The 17,285-nt window shown below is 57.8% G+C and overlaps 2 protein-coding genes across 3 annotated transcripts in view; one reads left to right on the top strand and one right to left on the bottom strand.

Moving 5' to 3' along the window:
- The window catches only part of CIC (capicua transcriptional repressor), a 27,667-nt gene extending 16,517 nt beyond the window's left edge, over nt 1–11,150 (top strand). The window contains exons 1-20 of one of the 2 annotated variants that reach the window (XM_011982875.1): nt 9–86; nt 2,182–2,331; nt 2,416–2,650; nt 2,730–2,859; nt 2,955–3,137; nt 3,220–3,385; nt 4,266–4,468; nt 4,556–4,781; nt 5,216–5,319; nt 5,599–6,832; nt 6,924–7,111; nt 7,448–7,569; nt 7,663–7,829; nt 7,929–8,222; nt 8,319–8,644; nt 8,957–9,201; nt 9,299–9,453; nt 9,537–9,668; nt 9,958–10,089; nt 10,178–11,150. In XM_011982875.1, coding sequence (XP_011838265.1) covers nt 20–86; nt 2,182–2,331; nt 2,416–2,650; nt 2,730–2,859; nt 2,955–3,137; nt 3,220–3,385; nt 4,266–4,468; nt 4,556–4,781; nt 5,216–5,319; nt 5,599–6,832; nt 6,924–7,111; nt 7,448–7,569; nt 7,663–7,829; nt 7,929–8,222; nt 8,319–8,644; nt 8,957–9,201; nt 9,299–9,453; nt 9,537–9,668; nt 9,958–10,089; nt 10,178–10,545 — 4,827 coding nt within the window. In that variant the 5' untranslated portion in view covers nt 9–19 and the 3' untranslated portion in view covers nt 10,546–11,150. Of the gene's footprint in view, nt 1–8; nt 87–2,181; nt 2,332–2,415; nt 2,651–2,729; nt 2,860–2,954; nt 3,138–3,219; nt 3,386–4,265; nt 4,469–4,555; nt 4,782–5,215; nt 5,320–5,598; nt 6,833–6,923; nt 7,112–7,447; nt 7,570–7,662; nt 7,830–7,928; nt 8,223–8,318; nt 8,645–8,956; nt 9,202–9,298; nt 9,454–9,536; nt 9,669–9,957; nt 10,090–10,177 lie in introns of those variants that run through there. The other variant, XM_011982871.1, reaches the window with a different exon arrangement.
- A 1,244-nt stretch (nt 11,151–12,394) lies between these two features.
- Nucleotides 12,395–17,285, bottom strand: part of PAFAH1B3 (platelet-activating factor acetylhydrolase 1b, catalytic subunit 3 (29kDa)) — a 10,867-nt gene continuing 5,976 nt past the window's right edge. Inside the window, exons 2-5 of the mRNA XM_011984109.1 lie at nt 17,038–17,211; nt 15,297–15,413; nt 15,096–15,218; nt 12,395–12,727 (exon numbers count right to left, since the gene is read on the bottom strand). Coding sequence (XP_011839499.1) covers nt 12,440–12,727; nt 15,096–15,218; nt 15,297–15,413; nt 17,038–17,211 — 702 coding nt within the window. The 3' untranslated portion in view covers nt 12,395–12,439. The remainder of the gene's footprint in view (nt 12,728–15,095; nt 15,219–15,296; nt 15,414–17,037; nt 17,212–17,285) is intronic.

Below are 17,285 nucleotides of genomic sequence, written 5' to 3'. Positions count from 1 at the left end.
GCCCCCCCTGCGCCGGACCATGTATTCGGCCCACAGGCCCCTGATGCCCGCGTCCAGCGCGGCCTCCCGTGGCCTCGGCATGTTCGGTCAGTAGCGCCTGGGCCCTGGGACTGCAGGGGTCAAGGTGTCGGGGTGCTAAGTGCGGAGTAACGGTGATGGGGGTATAGTAGGAGAGAACAGTAAAGGCAGAGTAAAGGGATGATGGGGAAAGTTACGGAGCTTGGCCGGGCCGAGTGGTTAGTGACGGCAGGTGGGAGTGTAGCGGAGTGGCGCGTACCTGGGGACAGCTGTGATGTTAAAGTGATGGGATGGCACAGGGCTGCTGTAATGGAAAGGTGAGGGGTGCCGAGTAACCGGCTGTGGAGCATGGGGTAGAATAGGAACAGCACGAGACCTGCTGGTCCTAGGGGAGGAGGCTTGGATTGGGTAGTGGGGCTGAGGACAGGGCTCAGGAAGCGAGTGAGGCACTGTTTGCTGAGATCAGAGTGACGGGCTGCAGTGTGTGTGGTGTAGTTTGCAGAGAGCGCGACACCTAAGAACCTGGCGGGTTGTGCACTGGGGAGGGGTTCAGGAGGGAGCAGGACCAAAGGACTGCTCTCCATTGTCTGCTGGGTCCCTTTTCCCCACCCCCCATCAACTCGTCAGCACCCAACAACTCGTCATTTACATCAGGTATAACTCCCAATGCAATCCCCCCCCCCCCCCCCAGAAAAGAGGAGACCTTGATGGGAAAGATCTTTGCAAAGAGAGGCACAGGTCTAAGTCTCTGGAGGCTTTTATATGGGGTTGGAGGGCCCAGCGGGTTTTCAGGGGTAAGGGACAGGGTCATTGTAGTCTTGAGTGCTCTTCAGTGCTGTCTTCGTGATCCCAGTCCCTTGTTTCCTGAGGTCTACTTTTTCCTTTGTCAGCCCCTCACAGAATCAGGTCTCCAGGCCAGTGCCTCGCACAGAGCTTCCCCCCCTCCCATGCCCATCTCTCCAGGCTTCTGAAGGCATGGGGAGGTCACCTCAGGTCAGGTTGATCTGGATCAAGGGAAGGCCTGGAATGATGGAGAGCAGGGCTAGGGCGGTTCCCTCCTCCCTTCTTCGTCTTCCCGGAGCAGGGGCCTCTCTCCTCTGCTGGTTCCACTTCCCCCAGGGAGCCAGGCTCTGTGAGGGGAAGCCCATTTGTATCCTAGGCCTGCCCCAAAAGTCCAGCCAGGGGTAGGTCCCAGCCTAGAGCTTGCTCTTCCACCACCCACCTCTTGGGGCTGAAGGTTGGACCCCTGGGACCAGCCTCTTGGTGAGGAAGCATCTTCCTGTGCATATCCTCAAGGAAACACCTGGCACTTGTGCCCTCTCTGGGTAGAGACTTGTAACAATCCTCTCTTCTAGCCCATTGTCCGTGTCTTTTCTTCCAAGGAGTTTACCACACCCTCCCCTGTTTTGGGCAAGGGGGCTGGACCCTGGACTACAGATAAGCCGAGGGGCTGATGGGGAGGGCGGCTGGGAGGCCGATTTGTGGATGGTGCATTCTGTTCATGGGGGCGAAGGGGAGAGCTGCTAGAGCCACCTGTGCCCAGCCAGGAAGGGCAGGTCTGGTACTGTTTGTGGTGGGGAAGGCAGGCAAGGAGCAGGACTTCTCCCACACCACAGTTCCCACACCACAGTTGTAAGAGACTCCACAGCCTGTGGGTAGTGAACGGAGAGTTGGAGGGGAGGGGACATGGGGCCGTATGCCTCAGGAAAGGGAAAGAGAGCATGAGGCCAAGGTGAGAGGTTGTGTCAGGTGGCGACTGGGCTACTGGGAATGTGGCATGACGGGGGTGGGGGTCCCAGCCCGTAGAGATCTGGGGCCTTGGTAGTGTGGGATGGCAGCCGAGCATGACCTGGTTTGTGGCAGGAGCAAATCGTTCCTCTGGCCTGTTCCCTGGTGGCAGGGCTGATGGAGATTGGTGGGGGGAGGAGTGGGGCGTGAGTACTATTTCCCTTCCCCGCTTCTGTTTTCTTTTTTATAAATCTAGAAACCTTTCAGGGAGGAGTTTTTCCTGAGTGACGTTGCATGGACGAGTCCAAGAGGCTCTGGTGTTGGGGGTGGGGGGTAGACAAAAGGGGTGGGGCTACCTCATCTAGGGTGGGGAAGAGCTTGAGTTGGGGCTGGGGCCAGGTTCTGCTGCACAGCTCACCTGGCTCCTTTCCACAGTGTGGACGAATGTGGAACCTCGCTCTGTGGCTGTGTTCCCCTGGCACTCCTTAGTCCCCTTCCTGGCACCCAGCCAGCCTGACCCCTCCGTGCAGCCGAGCGAGGCCCAGCAACCTGCCAGCCACCCAGTGGCCTCCAACCAGAGCAAAGGTGAGGGCTGGGAGGACTGGGGGGAAGCAAGGGTGTGGGGTCCAGGTGGCCTAGGAGCCCTCTGATCTACCTCTGTGTCCCCAGAACCTGCTGAGTCGGCAGCTGTTGCTCATGAAAGGCCACCAGGTGGGACAGGGGGTGCTGACCCTGGGCGGCCCCCTGGAGCCACATGCCCTGAGAGCCCAGGACCCGGACCCCCACACCCTTTGGGGGTGGTGGAACCTGGTAAGGGTCCGCCTCCCACCACAGAGGAGGAGGCCCCTGGCCCCCCAGGAGAGCCCCGACTGGACAGTGAGACAGAGAGTGACCATGATGATGCGTGAGTTCCCTGAGGTGTGGTACTTGGGGGTGGGATGGCCAGAGACATGGCCCTCACTGTCCCTGCTGCCCTGCCGCAGCTTCCTCTCCATCATGTCTCCTGAGATCCAGTTGCCTCTACCGCCTGGAAAACGTCGGACCCAGTCCCTCAGTGCCCTACCCAAGGAACGGGACTCATCTTCTGAGAAGGATGGACGCAGCCCCAATAAGGTACTTTATCCCTGCCTGTCCCGTGCTTACCCCGTGGCCACCCACACCTGCCTCCCTGGTCCTAATTGTCCCATTCTGGGCTGTGTTTAATGCAGCGGGAGAAGGACCACATCCGGCGGCCCATGAATGCCTTCATGATCTTCAGCAAGCGGCACCGGGCCCTGGTCCACCAGCGTCATCCCAACCAGGACAACCGGACCGTCAGCAAGATCCTGGGCGAGTGGTGGTATGCCTTGGGGCCCAAGGAGAAGCAGAAGTACCACGACCTGGCCTTCCAGGTAACGCCCCTGCCTCTTGGCTCCTCCCAGCTTCTTCTGGTGGGGTGGGTGAGTGAAGGGTTGCCCTGCCCTCTCCTGCCAGGTGAAGGAGGCCCACTTCAAGGCCCACCCAGATTGGAAGTGGTGCAACAAGGACCGAAAGAAGTCCAGCTCGGAGGCCAAGCCCACGAGCCTGGGGCTGGCAGGAGGGCACAAGGAGACGCGGGAGCGGAGCATGTCGGAGACGGGCACTGCCGCTGCCCCTGGGGGTTAGTCAGCCCCTTGGCTCTCCCACCTTGCCACTTCCCTCCCCGAGAGCCACCAGCTACCCCCTTGCTTGCTCCTCCCCTGCCCTAGCAGCTCTTCTGTGCTCTATCACTTTTATTTGGCGACCCTTATCTGTAAAGGAACCGGCAGTTGATTCATGTGAAGGAGCCAGGGAGATCCAGACAGATAGATTCCCAAACAGCAATCTTATTATCAACTGTTGTGTAATGAGTGTTTACTATGTGCCAAGCACTACAGGGAATATAAGCTCTAGTCTGCAAAACCCCATTCTATTTCTAGAAGAAGAAACTGAGGTTCAGAGAGGCAAGGTCACTTGCTTAAAGTCATAAACAAGCAAGTGACAGAGCTAGAATGTAAACCCCAGTTTGACTGGTCCCCAACACCATAGTTGGGGCCACTGCAGCTCGCAAACACCCCTGATGGGCTGTTTCCACTTATTGAGGGTGTCTGGTGTGCCTGGCAGTGTTCTGGGGCACATTTTTGGAGTGAGCCTATGGATATGCAGTTCTATGAGGATAGATGGTAGTTCCTATGGATATGCAGTTCTATGAGGGTGGGTACGCTAGTTACTTCTTCTCTGAGATGAGGGAACTGTCAGCACCATATGAACCTCTCTCTAGGCCTCCTTACTTTCAGGAGGGCTAGCCCCCAGGGAATGGGCCTGCTGCAACCCCAGAGGGCAGGAATCAGCAGGAAGGAGATGGTGGACTGGTGGTGGGTGGTGTTTTTTTATTTCACCAAGTGGCCCAGAAATTCCAGCCTGCTTCTGCCTAGTACCTAGAAATATCTATGGGTTGTTGGGCCAGTCTAGGTGCTGGTGAGAGGCTTACTGACTGTATAGCGCCCCCCTCTACTTTACAGTGTCCTCTGAGCTTCTGTCCGTCGCAGCCCAGACACTCCTGAGCTCGGACGCCAAGGTTCCGGGGAGCAGCTCCTGTGGGGCAGAACGGCTACACACAGTTGGGGGACCTGGCTCAGCTCGGCCCCGAGCTTTCTCTCACAGTGGGGTACACAGCCTGGATGGCGGCGAAGTAGACAGTCAGGCACTGCAGGAACTGACGCAGGTCTGGGGTGCAGGCCCCCAGGGGGTGGGCAGGGAGCCTGTCCAAGGCAGCAGCCCCACTGAAACCTCCCTGTCACCTTTCCTACAGATGGTGTCCGGCCCTGCATCGTACTCTGGCCCAAAGCCTTCTACCCAGTATGGAGCTCCAGGTCCCTTTGCAGCCCCCGGTGAGGGAGGTGCCTTGGCGGCCACCGGGCGGCCTTCGCTGCTGCCCACCCGAGCTTCTCGTTCTCAGCGTGCGGCCAGTGAGGACATGACGAGTGATGAGGAGCGCATGGTCATCTGTGAGGAGGAAGGGGATGATGATGTCATTGGTGAGCATTGCAGGGCCCAGAATATTGCCCAGGACCCAGCAGGCCAAGGCTCAGAGGGTGGGCAGAACTTGGATCCAGGCCCCTAGGCCCCTTTGGTTTCTTTTCCACTTGATTTATGGTTACATGTGGCCAGTTCAGGCCCTGCCGAGTAAACCCAGCCCTGCCCTCAGGAAGCCCCCAGCCCTGCAGGAAATCTGGAGGACCTGGGTGTGACCAGATCTTCAGATGCAGTGTTAGGGGCTCTTTCCTGCAGCCTCATAGGCTCCCGCACTGGGCACTGGGCATGTGGGCACAGTCTTGGGCTGAGGAGTATTTTTTCTGGACAGCACTCCCTGCTGGTTTGGAGCAGAGCTGAGATCCAGGCTCCAGACTGTTTCCTCCTGGGTCCCCTTGCATCTAGCCCCCTCCCCATACTGTTCCCTCCACTCCCTCAGCTGATGATGGCTTCGGCACCACTGACATTGATCTCAAGTGCAAGGAGCGGGTGACCGACAGCGAGAGTGGGGACAGCTCTGGGGAGGACCCAGAGGGCAACAAGGTGAGGGCTTGGGTCACGGTGCTGTCACATCACACTCCCTCCTAAACCACGGGAATGTCTGTTTCTCCCGGGTATTTGAGAGAGGGGGAGATTAAGATCCAGAGAGGTCAAGCTATTTGCCCCGTGGGGAGTTGGGTCAGAGCCAGGATGAATTGAGGCCTTCAGCTGGGAGGGGTGCAGCCCTAGGCTGGCCTGGCTGACAGGCTGGATGGGCGTGGCTAGGGGGCTGCTATTGAGGTGTCGGAGTGTCCTGACCTGGGGTGTCTCCCTTTCATGCAGGGCTTTGGTCGGAAGGTGTTTTCACCTGTGATCCGTTCCTCCTTTACCCACTGCCGTCCCCCACTGGACCCTGAGCCCCCAGGGCCCCCGGATCCTCCTGTAGCCTTTGGCAAAGGCTATGGTTCCACCCCATCCTCCTCTGCGTCCTCGCCTGCTTCCTCCTCAGCCTCGGCAGCCACCTCCTTCTCACTGGGCTCAGGAACCTTCAAGGCCCAGGAGTCTGGTCAGGGCAGCACAGCGGGCCCCCTACGGCCCCCGCTCCCTGGGGCTGGGGGTCCAGCGACACCTTCCAAGGCTACCCGGTTCCTCCCAACGGATCCTGCCACCTTCCGGCGCAAGAGACCTGAAAGTGTGGGTGGCCTGGAGCCGCCAGGCCCCTCAGTCATCGCGGCCCCTCCCAGCGGAGGAGGAAGCATTCTGCAGACACTGGTGCTGCCCCCAAACAAGGAGGAGCAAGAGGGTGGCGGAGCCAGAGTGCCCTCCGCCCCTGCCCCATCACTGGCCTACGGGGCCCCAGCAGCTCCCCTGTCCCGTCCTGCTGCCACCATGGTCACCAACGTGGTGCGGCCTGTCAGCAGCACTCCTGTGCCCATCGCCTCTAAGCCCTTCCCCACCTCTGGCCGGGCTGAGGCGTCTCCAAATGACACAGCAGGTGCCAGGACTGAAATGGGCACTGGGTCTCGGGTGCCTGGGGGCTCCCCGCTGGGTGTCAGCTTAGTGTATTCGGACAAGAAGTCGGCAGCAGCCACCTCACCAGCCCCACATTTGGTGGCTGGACCCCTGCTGGGCACTGTGGGAAAGGCGCCTGCCACTGTCACTAACCTACTGGTGGGCACCCCGGGGTATGGGGCCCCTGCGCCCCCTGCTGTCCAGTTCATTGCCCAGGGGGCCCCTGGCGGTGGGACCACTGCGGGCTCAGGAGCAGGTGCTGGGAGTGGCCCCAATGGGCCAGTACCCCTGGGCATCCTGCAACCAGGTGCCCTGGGCAAGGCTGGGGGAATCACCCAGGTACAGTACATCCTGCCCACGCTGCCCCAGCAGCTTCAGGTGGCACCTGCCCCAGCACCAGCCCCTGGGACCAAGGCAGCGACTCCCAGCGGCCCTGCACCCACCACCAGCATCCGTTTCACCCTCCCACCGGGCACTTCCACCAACGGCAAAGTCTTGGCCGCCAATGCACCCACTCCTGGCATCCCCATCCTGCAGTCTGTACCCTCCGCCCCACCCCCCAAAGGTGAGACCTGGGCCGGGCAGCACTAGGAGAGGGGCCATAATCCTATTTGACTCCCTTGTAACCTTTTCCTTTCTTGCCTCTTAACTTCCAGCCCAGTCAGTTTCTCCCGTTCAGGCCCCGCCCCCGGGTGGCTCAGCCCAACTGCTGCCTGGGAAGGTCCTAGTGCCCCTGGCCGCCCCTAGCATGTCAGTGCGGGGTGGAGGGGCCGGCCAGCCGCTGCCACTGGTGAGCCCACCCTTCTCAGTACCTGTGCAGAATGGTGCCCAGCCCCCCAGCAAGGTGAGGGACTGCTTTTCTCTCTACGTGCTGGGTGTTGGCCCCTGTACCCCACCATTTCTTTGTTTTTCCTTCAATCTTCTCTCCTTTTCCGTGTCTCTGGTTCTCTGTCTTGCTATCTTCCATGATTTCTTTGTGCATCCTGACTTTCTCAAGTTCTCAGTGTCTGTACCCTACTCCTCTGTGTCCCCACCTCCCACTGTTATCTTGCCCATCCTGTTCTCACCCCAAGTTCTGTGTTCCTTGCTTTTGCTTAGAGCCCCACTTTAGGTCTTAGTCCTCCCCTGCCCCAGTCAGGGGCCACAACTCATCCTGGCCTATGGGTGCCCTTCCCCACAGATCATCCAGCTGACCCCGGTGCCTGTGAGCACACCCAGCGGCCTGGTGCCGCCCCTGAGCCCAGCCACACTCCCTGGACCCACTTCACAGCCTCAGAAGGTCCTGCTGCCCTCCTCCACCAGGTAATTGCAGCTGAGCCCACACTCAGAGGCCAGGGAAGGGGTGGGGCGGGGCCAGCTTACCTCACTCCTCCCCATTTCCTCTCCCTGCGGCAGAATCACCTATGTGCAGTCAGCGGGCGGGCACGCGCTGCCCCTGGGTACCAGCCCTGCATCCAGCCAGGCTGGAACAGTCACCTCGTACGGGCCCACGAGCTCTGTAGCTCTAGGCTTCACCTCGCTGGGGCCCAGTGGCCCCGCCTTCGTGCAGCCCCTGCTCTCAGGTGAGGGGCGGCCTGGCAGGCAGTGCTGGGGACCCAGGGTGGGGCTGAGGCAGTCCGGGCCCTAACTTGGTCTCCTGCTTCTCCTTCTCTGTCTCTCAGCAGGCCAAGCCCCACTGCTGGCTCCCGGTCAGGTGGGCGTGTCGCCTGTGCCCAGTCCCCAGCTGCCACCTGCCTGTGCAGCCCCCGGAGGTCCTGTCATAACGGCGTTTTACTCTGGCAGCCCTGCACCCACCTCCTCAGCACCCCTGGCCCAGCCGTCCCAGGCCCCCCCAAGCCTGGTCTACACTGTGGCCACCAGCACAACCCCACCTGCAGCCACCATTCTGCCCAAGGGCCCGCCAGCCCCTGCCACTGCCACCCCAGCCCCGACTAGCCCTTTCCCTAGTGCCACAGGTAGGTGTCAGATCAACCCAGAGCAGGGTGAGTTGGGGGACCCAGGGGATGGGCTCCAGTCAGGCCTGGCTCAGCAAACACTTTTCTCACCACTAGCAGGTTCCATGACCTACAGCTTAGTGGCCCCCAAGGCCCAGCGGCCCAGCCCGAAGGCCCCCCAGAAAGTGAAGGCAGCCATCGCCAGCATTCCTGTGGGGTCCTTTGAGGCAGGTGCCTCTGGGCGACCTGGCCCTGCACCCCGGCAGCCTCTGGAGCCTGGCCCAGTCCGAGAGCCAACTGCCCCAGAGTCTGAGCTTGAGGGGCAGCCCACACCACCAGCCCCTCCACCTGCCCCAGAGACCTGGACTCCCACGGCCCGGAGCAGCCCCCCACCGCCCCCGCCTGCTGAGGAGCGGACCAGCGCCAAGGGTCCTGAGACCATGGTGAGTGCCTGCAGGCCGTGAGGCTCCCACTGCCACTTGGCTGTGCCTCTCCGTTGACGTCTTTGCTTTTCTGTCCTACTCCTCTTCCCTCCATGCCTGTGTGTCTCTCAGGTTAAAGGGTCCCCCTGTCCTTTCTGCCTGCCTGTGTTGTCTTCCCTCCCATCTGAGTCCCCTGTCTTGGCCTTCCTGAGGCTGTGTGACGGCCTTCTCGAGGGGTCTGCCGGGCGGGTTCAGATTCAACTCTTTGTTTCTGGTCTTTGCCCCAGAGTCTGAGCTCAGTGTTCTCCATCTCCCTGCCTATCTCCATCCCAGGCCAGCAAATTCCCCAGCTCATCTTCAGACTGGCGCGTCCCTGGGCAGGGCCTGGAGAATCGTGGGGAGCCTCCCACTCCTCCCAGCCCAGCCCCAACTCCAGCCGTAGCCCCTGGTGGCAGCAGCGAGAGCAGCAGTGGGCGGGCAGCCGGGGATACTCCCGAGCGCAAGGAGGCGGCTGGTACTGGCAAGAAGGTGAAGGTGCGGCCCCCGCCCCTGAAGAAGACCTTTGACTCTGTGGACAAGTGAGCATGGGCTGGGGCCTTGGTGGAGCGTGTGGGGTGGTGGGAGTGGGAGCCGCTGCAGGCCGAGGCGGGGGAGGTGACCCTGCCAGCCCTCCAGCAGGGTCCTGTCAGAAGTGGACTTCGAAGAGCGCTTTGCTGAGCTGCCTGAGTTTCGGCCTGAGGAGGTGCTGCCCTCCCCTACCCTGCAGTCTCTGGCCACCTCACCCCGGGCCATCCTGGGCTCTTACCGCAAGAAGAGGAAGAACTCCACGGGTAGGCGAGCGTCGGACAACCAGGGTCCATAGGTGGAGGGCAGACTGGGGCCACCTGCACTGAGTCTGCTTCTGTTTGGCCAGACCTGGATTCAGCACCCGAGGACCCTACCTCGCCCAAGCGCAAGATGAGAAGACGCTCCAGCTGCAGCTCGGAGCCCAACACCCCCAAGAGTGCCAAGTGCGAGGGGGACATCTTCACCTTTGACCGTACAGGTGCTGTGGTGGGCAGAACTCTGGGGGCCTGCAAGAAGAGTGGGTCTCTGGAAGGCAGTTAGAGTGGGAGAGGTAGGGTGGGTCCATCCAGGCTGGGAGGAAGCACAGCCTGTCAGGGCTGGGTTCTGGAGTCTGGCAGGCCCCTAAGTTGCCCTGTGACTGTGGGCAGGACCCCTCTCTGACTCTACTGTGAAATAGAATGCAGTGAGGGCTCGGATGGGCACTCAGACGGTGGTAGGAAGGCCCTGCTGCTGCTGCAGCCTTGCCATGCTGCCTGTGCCCTGCACAGGTACAGAAGCCGAGGATGTGCTTGGGGAGCTAGAGTATGAGAAGGTGCCGTACTCCTCCCTGCGGCGCACCCTAGACCAGCGCCGGGCCCTGGTCATGCAGCTCTTCCAGGACCATGGCTTCTTCCCATCAGGTGAGCCTGTCTTGGAGTCTTGGGGTCACTCGGGTGTGACTTGTCTGCACATCTCATCCTGTGCTCCCCACTGTTTTTCTGTCTCCAGCCCAGGCCACAGCCGCCTTCCAGGCCCGCTATGCAGACATCTTCCCCTCCAAGGTTTGTCTGCAGTTGAAGATCCGTGAGGTGCGCCAGAAGATCATGCAGGCAGCCACTCCCACCGAGCAGCCCCCTGGAGCTGAGGCTCCTCTCCCTGTACCGCCCCCCACTGGCACCGCTGCTGCCCCTGCCCCCACTCCCAGCCCTGCGGGGGGCCCTGACCCCACCTCGCCCAGCTCGGACTCTGGCACGGTCCAGGCTGCCCCGCCACTGCCTCCGCCCCCAGAGTCGGGGCCTGGACAGCCTGGCTGGGAGGGGGCCCCCCAGCCCTCTCCCCCACCGCCAGGTCCCTCCACAGCTGCCACAGGCAGGTGAGGGAACCCTGAGAACATGCCAGGACTCATAGTACCCCCTCAGGACATGGACAGTATGTGGGGGCAGGAAGGTTATCTCCTCTCGGGTAAAGCCATTTCGTCCTCTCCAGTTTGGGGCGGAATGAGGCCTGCTCCTCTTGTAAATACCCCCTTCCCTTGAAGCTCCCTCCCGGTGCTGGGGGGCAGCTGAGGGGCCGCAGGGGCAGTCTCCCTCCTCCAAGCCCCTGTACATAACCTGGAGTGTGTGACCTTCAGAGCTTTTCACTTTATGCAAAATGGCTCCTGTGAGGGCTGCAAGCTGGAGGGTGGTGTGGGCCTTGGGCCACAGGGAGGCGCCTGTGGAATACGGGGAGTTCATGCACCCCTTTTTTCCCCAGAGGGGCTGGACTCAGGTTAGTTTGGGGGTGGGGGCTCCTGCACTTTGCCACAGGCACGGGGAGGGTTTTCTCCTCACCCCCTCTGCCCTCCCAACTTGGGTTGTACTTTCTAAGAAGGTGATTCCCCCTGCCCTTGCCCCCTTCCCCAGAACAAAACATGTTGATCATGTGCAATATTTCTTACTGTGCCGAGAAGCCACAATGAGCGAGATTAAAGCTGTTTAACACACCTGTGTGGCTGCAGGCTCTTAACAGGGAGGGCTGTTGGTTGTACGTCCTGTCCTCAGTTGTGGAGCGGTATGCTTTCCATGATGTGGGGGGAACAATTCCAGTACCACTGTCCCCAACATCAGAGGAACCCCACAGGCCAGGTCGCTGACTTGCTGTGGAATAGATGGCTCCTCTCCAGTTTAGGAGCCCAGGGAGTCTCAATGCCTGCTGGCCCCATTCTCAGCCATTGGACTGCATGAGTTTGGGGAAGGCCTGAGGCAAGATGCCACCTGATGGTTTAGCCTCACTGGCTCTGGGGTCATTCGTCCTCAGGAAACAGGCCCCAAGAGGTCTTAGCCCAGAGGTGGCAGCGGGTGGGAGGGAGCCTAGTCTACCTGGAGTACCCTTGTCCTGTGACCCCTGCTACCCCCATGTGGCCTGGGCCAGCACTGCAACTGGGCTTGACCCCTCCCCTGGGTGACACCCCTCCTGCTCAGCATGTGGACACAGTGCCCACCCGAGGTGACAGATACCCACACCATGTGTGGAGGGATGACAACTAGCAGTGGGAGGATCAGGACATCTCCACAGAAGCGGCATCTAAGCTAGAGCTGGAGCACCTGGAAGTTCCAGCCAGGGCAACAGCATATGCAGAGATGGACAGGGTACACTGGGCTTGACTGTACTGGGTCACTGTGTTCCCAGAATTCTTGCTTGACCTTGGTCTTGTAGGATAGTGCTGGCAAGCTGGTCTTACCTAGTGTTTACTGATTGGTAGCGCCTGCCTGAAGCACACTATTGTGATAGTGGAAATTAACCTAACCTCAAGACTCACGGTGCCTTGATGGATCAGTGATGCCTCCCCTGGGCAGAAATAGAACCACAGTCAGGCATGGTGGCTCATGTCTGTAATGCCTGCACCCTGGGAGGCCAAGGTGGGTGGATTGCTTGAGCTCAGGAGTCAGACCAGGCTGGGCAACATGGCAAAACCACTTCTCTACAAAAAATACAACAAGCTGGACATAGTGGCACAGGCTTATAGTCCCAGCTATTCAGGAGGCTGAGGTGGGTGGATCACTTGAGCCTGGGAGGTTGAGGTTGCAGTGGGCTGTGGTCTCACCACTGTACTTTAGCCTGGGTGATGGAGAGAGACCCTGTCTTACACAAAAAACCTTGCAGAACTGCAGGGTCACAGATCAGGATAAGGACTAGTGGTGGTACCCAGATACCCAGACAGGTTTGACCATAAAGCAGGAAACAGCACACCGAGGAAGGAGAGTTTAATGTTGTGGGAAGGCAGCAGGATGCTTAGGGTGCGGGCTCCAGCAGGGGAGCACCTTGGCCCTGGTCTTGGGCCAGCAGACGCAGAAGCAGGGAGTGCAGAGCCCGGCAAACAGGTGTGTAGCCCAGGCGGCTCAGATGTAGGTAATCATACATGTCATGGTGGCTGATGGTGCCATCTGAGTGCACAAAGCCAGGGTCGGCATCTAGGAAGTGGGCCCGAGGATGGCCAGCCAGTGCTGCCCGTACCAGCTCATTCACCCGTCGGTTCTTCTCCCGAAGTGGGTTGGGATGCTGGCCTCGAGGAAGCAGACCCTGAGCAGGAACACGAGGTGTAGTAAGGAAACAAGCATTTGGGTATCCTGTTCTCTGTGCCAACCTGTCCTTCACCCAACACCATGAAGTTTCCAGCTGCAGAAAACACTAGGGATGGGCAAGTGGGGAGGGCAGGAGGGTAGTTCCTAAATATCACATCCTAGCTCTCATTTAGCAAGAGACTTCTGGGTTTTAGCCTCTTCCCAAGTATCACTTAGAAAAACGTTGACATTGGCCAGGTGCAGTGGCTCACGCCTGTAATCCCAGCATGACGCGAGACAGAGCTGGATGGGTCGCTTGAGCCCAGGAGTTCGAGACCAACCTGGGCAACATGGTGAAACCCCATCTCTAACAAAAATACACACAAATTAGCGGGACATGATGGCGTGTGCCTGTAGTCCCAGCCACTCGGGATGCTGAGATGGGAGGATCACTTGAGCCCTGGAAGCAGAGGTTGCGGTGAGCTTAGATCATGCCACCAGCACTCCAGCCTGGGCAACAGAGCCAGATCCTGTCTCAAAAAATAAATAAATGGCTCTCTTGTACTGTCTCTGTCTCTCTCTCTCTCTCTTCCCCTCTCTTGACTTTTTTTCCACCATGGGATGACTGAGAAAGAAGGCCCCTGTCAGATGTTGACCCCTTGATCCTAAGCTTCCCAGCCTCCAGAAATGTAAGAAATAAATCTGTTCTTTATAAATAAAAATAATAAATAAATAAATAAATAGGTGAGGCACGGTTGCTCACTCCTGTAATCCCAGCACTTTGGGAGGCTGAGGTGGGTGGCTCACTTGAGGTCAGGAGTTCAAGACCAGCCCGGCCAACGTAGTGAAACCCCATCTCTACTAAAAATACAAAAATTAGGCCAGGTGTGGTGGCTCACGCCTGTAATCCCAGCACTTTGGGAGGCCAAGGCGGGTGGATCACAAGGTCAGGAGATCGAGACTATCCTGACTAACACCGTGAAACCCCATCTCTATTAAAAAAATACAAAAAAAAAAAAAACCAGCCGGGTGTGGCAGTGTGTGCCTGTAGTCCCGGCGAGACTCTGTCTCAAAAAAATAAATAAATAAATAAATAAAATAAAAATACAAAAATTAACCAGGCATGGTGGTGCACATCTGCAGTCCCAGCTACTCTGGAGGCTGAGGCAGAAGAATCGCTTGAACCCAGGAGGAGAAGGTTGCAGTGAGCCCAGATTGTGCCACTGCACTCTGGCCTGGGCAACAGGGCAAGACTCTGTCTCAAAAAAAATAAATAAAAGATATCAACATCATGGCTCATGGCAAGGGATCAATCCCCTTTCAGAAGAGGAAATGTCTTAGCTACCCACAAGTGATGAAGCCTAGATTTACCCCAGGAATGCCTGACAACTTTTGGCCTATTCAAGGTTTTTTGAGGATTTTTCTTTTGTTTTCTGGTGAGACAGGGTCTCTGTCACCCAGGCTGGAGTGCGGTAGCATGATCACAACTCACTGTTACCTTGAATTCCTGGGCTCAAGTGATCCTTCCCCTTTAGCCTCCCAAGTAGCTGGGGTTACAGGTTTTGTACACCATCATAGCCAGCTATTTTTCTTTTTTTCTTTTTTCTTTTTTTTGAGACGGAGTCTGGCTCTGTTGCCCAGGCTGGATGCAGTGGCGCGATCTGGGCTCACTGCAAGCTCCGCCTCCCGGGTTCATGCCATTCTTTTGCCTCAGCCTCCCGAGTAGCTGGGACTACAGGCGCCCACCACCACGCCCGGCTAACTTTTTGTATTTTTAGTAGAGACGGGGTTTCACTGTGTTAGCCAGGATGGTCTCGATCTCCTGACCTCGTGATCCACCCGCCTCGGCCTTCTTTTTGTTTTTGAGACGGAGTCTCGCTCTGTTGCCCAGGCTGGAATGCAATGGCGTGATCTCGGCTCACTGTAACCTCCGCCTCCCAGGTTCAAGTGATTCTCCTGCCTTAGCCTCCCAAGTAACTGGGATTACAGGCGCATGCCAGCATGCCCAGCTAATTTTTGTATTTTTAGTAGAGACAGGGTTTTGCCACGTTGGCCAGGCTGGTCTCAAACTCCTGACCTCAGGTTATCCTCCCACCTTGGCCTCCCAAAGTGTTCGGATTACAGGCACGAGCCACCGTGCCCAACCGTTTTTTAGTTTTTCAATACCCCCAAAGTCTCAAGCCATCCCTGGGCAAAAAAGGCTAACTGGTCTCTGAGCACATTTTCAACCACAGCCACTCTGAAGGGTGCAGCAAGCTCCAATGTGAGATTCTGCCTGAAAGCCACTGCTCTATGTCAAGTTGCCTAGAACCGTGCCAACTGTGGCTGTGTCTGAGGGGGTCCCAGACCACTGCCATTCTTCCTTTCCCACCCTCCCAGCCTCTCACCAGCACCACAACCCGGGCCTGGGGCTGCCGCTCATTCACCAGTTGCACAATGGCCTTGATGCCACCAGTCACCTGCTCTGCTGTGTGTCCGTGGTTGTTGGTGCCCACCCAGACCACCACAATCTGTGGGAAAAGAGACATGAAGCAGCGGTGAGGGGGCAGCCAAAAGATGTTTTAGAGCCCCACCCAAGCCCCGCTCACCTTGGGCCGGATGTGTTCCAGCTCCCCATTCTCCAGCCGCCACAGTACATGCTGTGTGCCATCACCACCGATGCCAAAGTTAAGTGCATGCAGAGGAGAAAAGAGCTCCCGCCAGATCTGTGGGCAAGAAATGGTATGGGCACAAGGGCACTGTCCCCATGGACCATCCCCCTCTGTCCAGGTGTTAACCGAATGCCATTATGGAAGAATCTTACTTCATGGAAGCAGTCTTAAAATTTCACCTGGAGCAAACTCCAGCATGGCTGAACCTCACTTTATAGAAACCTATTAACTTTTATTTATTTATTTTTCATTTTATTTTTGAGACAGAGTTATTTTATTTTTGAGACAGAGTCTTACTCTGTCACGCACGCTGGAGTGCAGTGGCACTATCTTGGCTCACTGCAACCTCCGCCTCCCTAGTTCAAGCGATTCTCATGTCTCAGCCTCCCGAGTAGCTGGGACTATAGGCGTATGCCACCATGCCCGGCTAACTTTTTGTATTTTTTAGTAGAGATGGGGGTTTCACCATGTGGGCCAGGCTGGTCTCGAACTCCTGACCTCAGGTGATCCACCTGCCTCGGCCTCCCAAAGTGTTGGGATTACAGGCATGAGCCACAGTGCCCAGCCTATTTATTTTTTGAGACGGAGTTTCACTCTTGTCGCCCAGGCTGGAGTGCAGTAGTGTGATCTCAGCTCATTGCAATCTCTGCCTCTGGGTTCTAGCGATTCTCCTGCCTCAGCCTCCCAAGTACCTGGGACTATAGGTATGTGTCACCGTGCCCAGCTAATTTTTGTACTGTTAGTAGAGACAGGGTTTCACCATGTTGGCCAGGGTGGTCTCGAACTCCTGACCTCAGGTCATCCGCCTGCCTCGGCCTCCCAAAGTGCTGGGATTACAGGTGTGAGCCACCACACCTGGCCTAGAGTCTCTCACTTTAAACCAAGCCCCAGGCTCTGTGGCTCATGCTGAGGTGGATGGACTGCTTGAGCCCAGGAGTTCAAAACCAACCCGTGCAACAGGGCAAAACCCTATCTCTACAAAAATTAGCCGGGTGCATGGTGGTGGACACCGGTAGTCCCAGCTACTCAGGAGGCTTAGGTGGGAGGATCGCTTGAGCCCAGGAGGCAGAGGTTGAAGTGAACAGAGATCATACCACTGCAAGCCAGCCTGGGTGACAGAGCAAGACCCTGTCTCAAAAACCAACCAACCAACAAACAAAATAAAGCAAGCCCCACAGAAGCAAGACTCACTATGAAAATCCAGTCTGCTTGAGCCATGCATTGAACCAACGGTATTACAGTTGAAACTTATTTTGATGAAATCCATTACAGTTGGACATGCTTCGTGGAAAGATATTATTATGATTGAGTCTTTTTTGTGGAGTGCCATTAGAGTTGACCTTCACTTCCTGTAAAGTGACTATAGCTTTGTGTAAACCCATCAGGGCTTCGCACTGCTTAAAGCAAACAAGAAAGAGCCTCACTTTAGGCAAGCCTATGGCAGGAAAACCTTATTTTACGTCTTAGTACATTATACACAAATCCAATCTGATAAAACCAAGGCATACAATTCCTTCTCAATAGAATGTTGCACCTTACACCAAGATTCTCGTAGCCTCAGGCTGCCTCGAGCCAATCTGGGTACTCCCATAATACCCCACCTGGCCGGGGTTCTGGTCCAGATGTGTCAGCATGGGCACAGGGCTGGATGGGGCAGGGAGAGAGGGACTGCCCTCACCTCGCACTGGTGCATTAGCTGGACCAAGGAGTCCCCGATGAAGACGACTTCGGGTTCTTTATCTTTGCTGTCAGCCACGAACCGATGGTGCTGCGGGAGCGCGCGAGAGGGAGTCAATGGCACGCACGCTCCTGGGCCCACCCCGCCCTGCTCCCTTAGGCAGCGCCTCCCCAACTGCTCTCAGTTTCCCAATCAGGTAGTGAGAGTGGCAAGAACCAGCCGTTCTCCTGAGCCACCCCCGCCCCCCG

This window comes from Mandrillus leucophaeus, unplaced genomic scaffold, assembly GCF_000951045.1.
Source record: "Mandrillus leucophaeus isolate KB7577 unplaced genomic scaffold, Mleu.le_1.0 Scaffold106, whole genome shotgun sequence".
In the NCBI taxonomy this organism is placed as follows: Eukaryota; Metazoa; Chordata; class Mammalia; order Primates; family Cercopithecidae; genus Mandrillus; species Mandrillus leucophaeus.
Note: the sequence above shows the minus strand (reverse complement) of the source record. Positions and strands in the feature narration are given on the sequence as shown.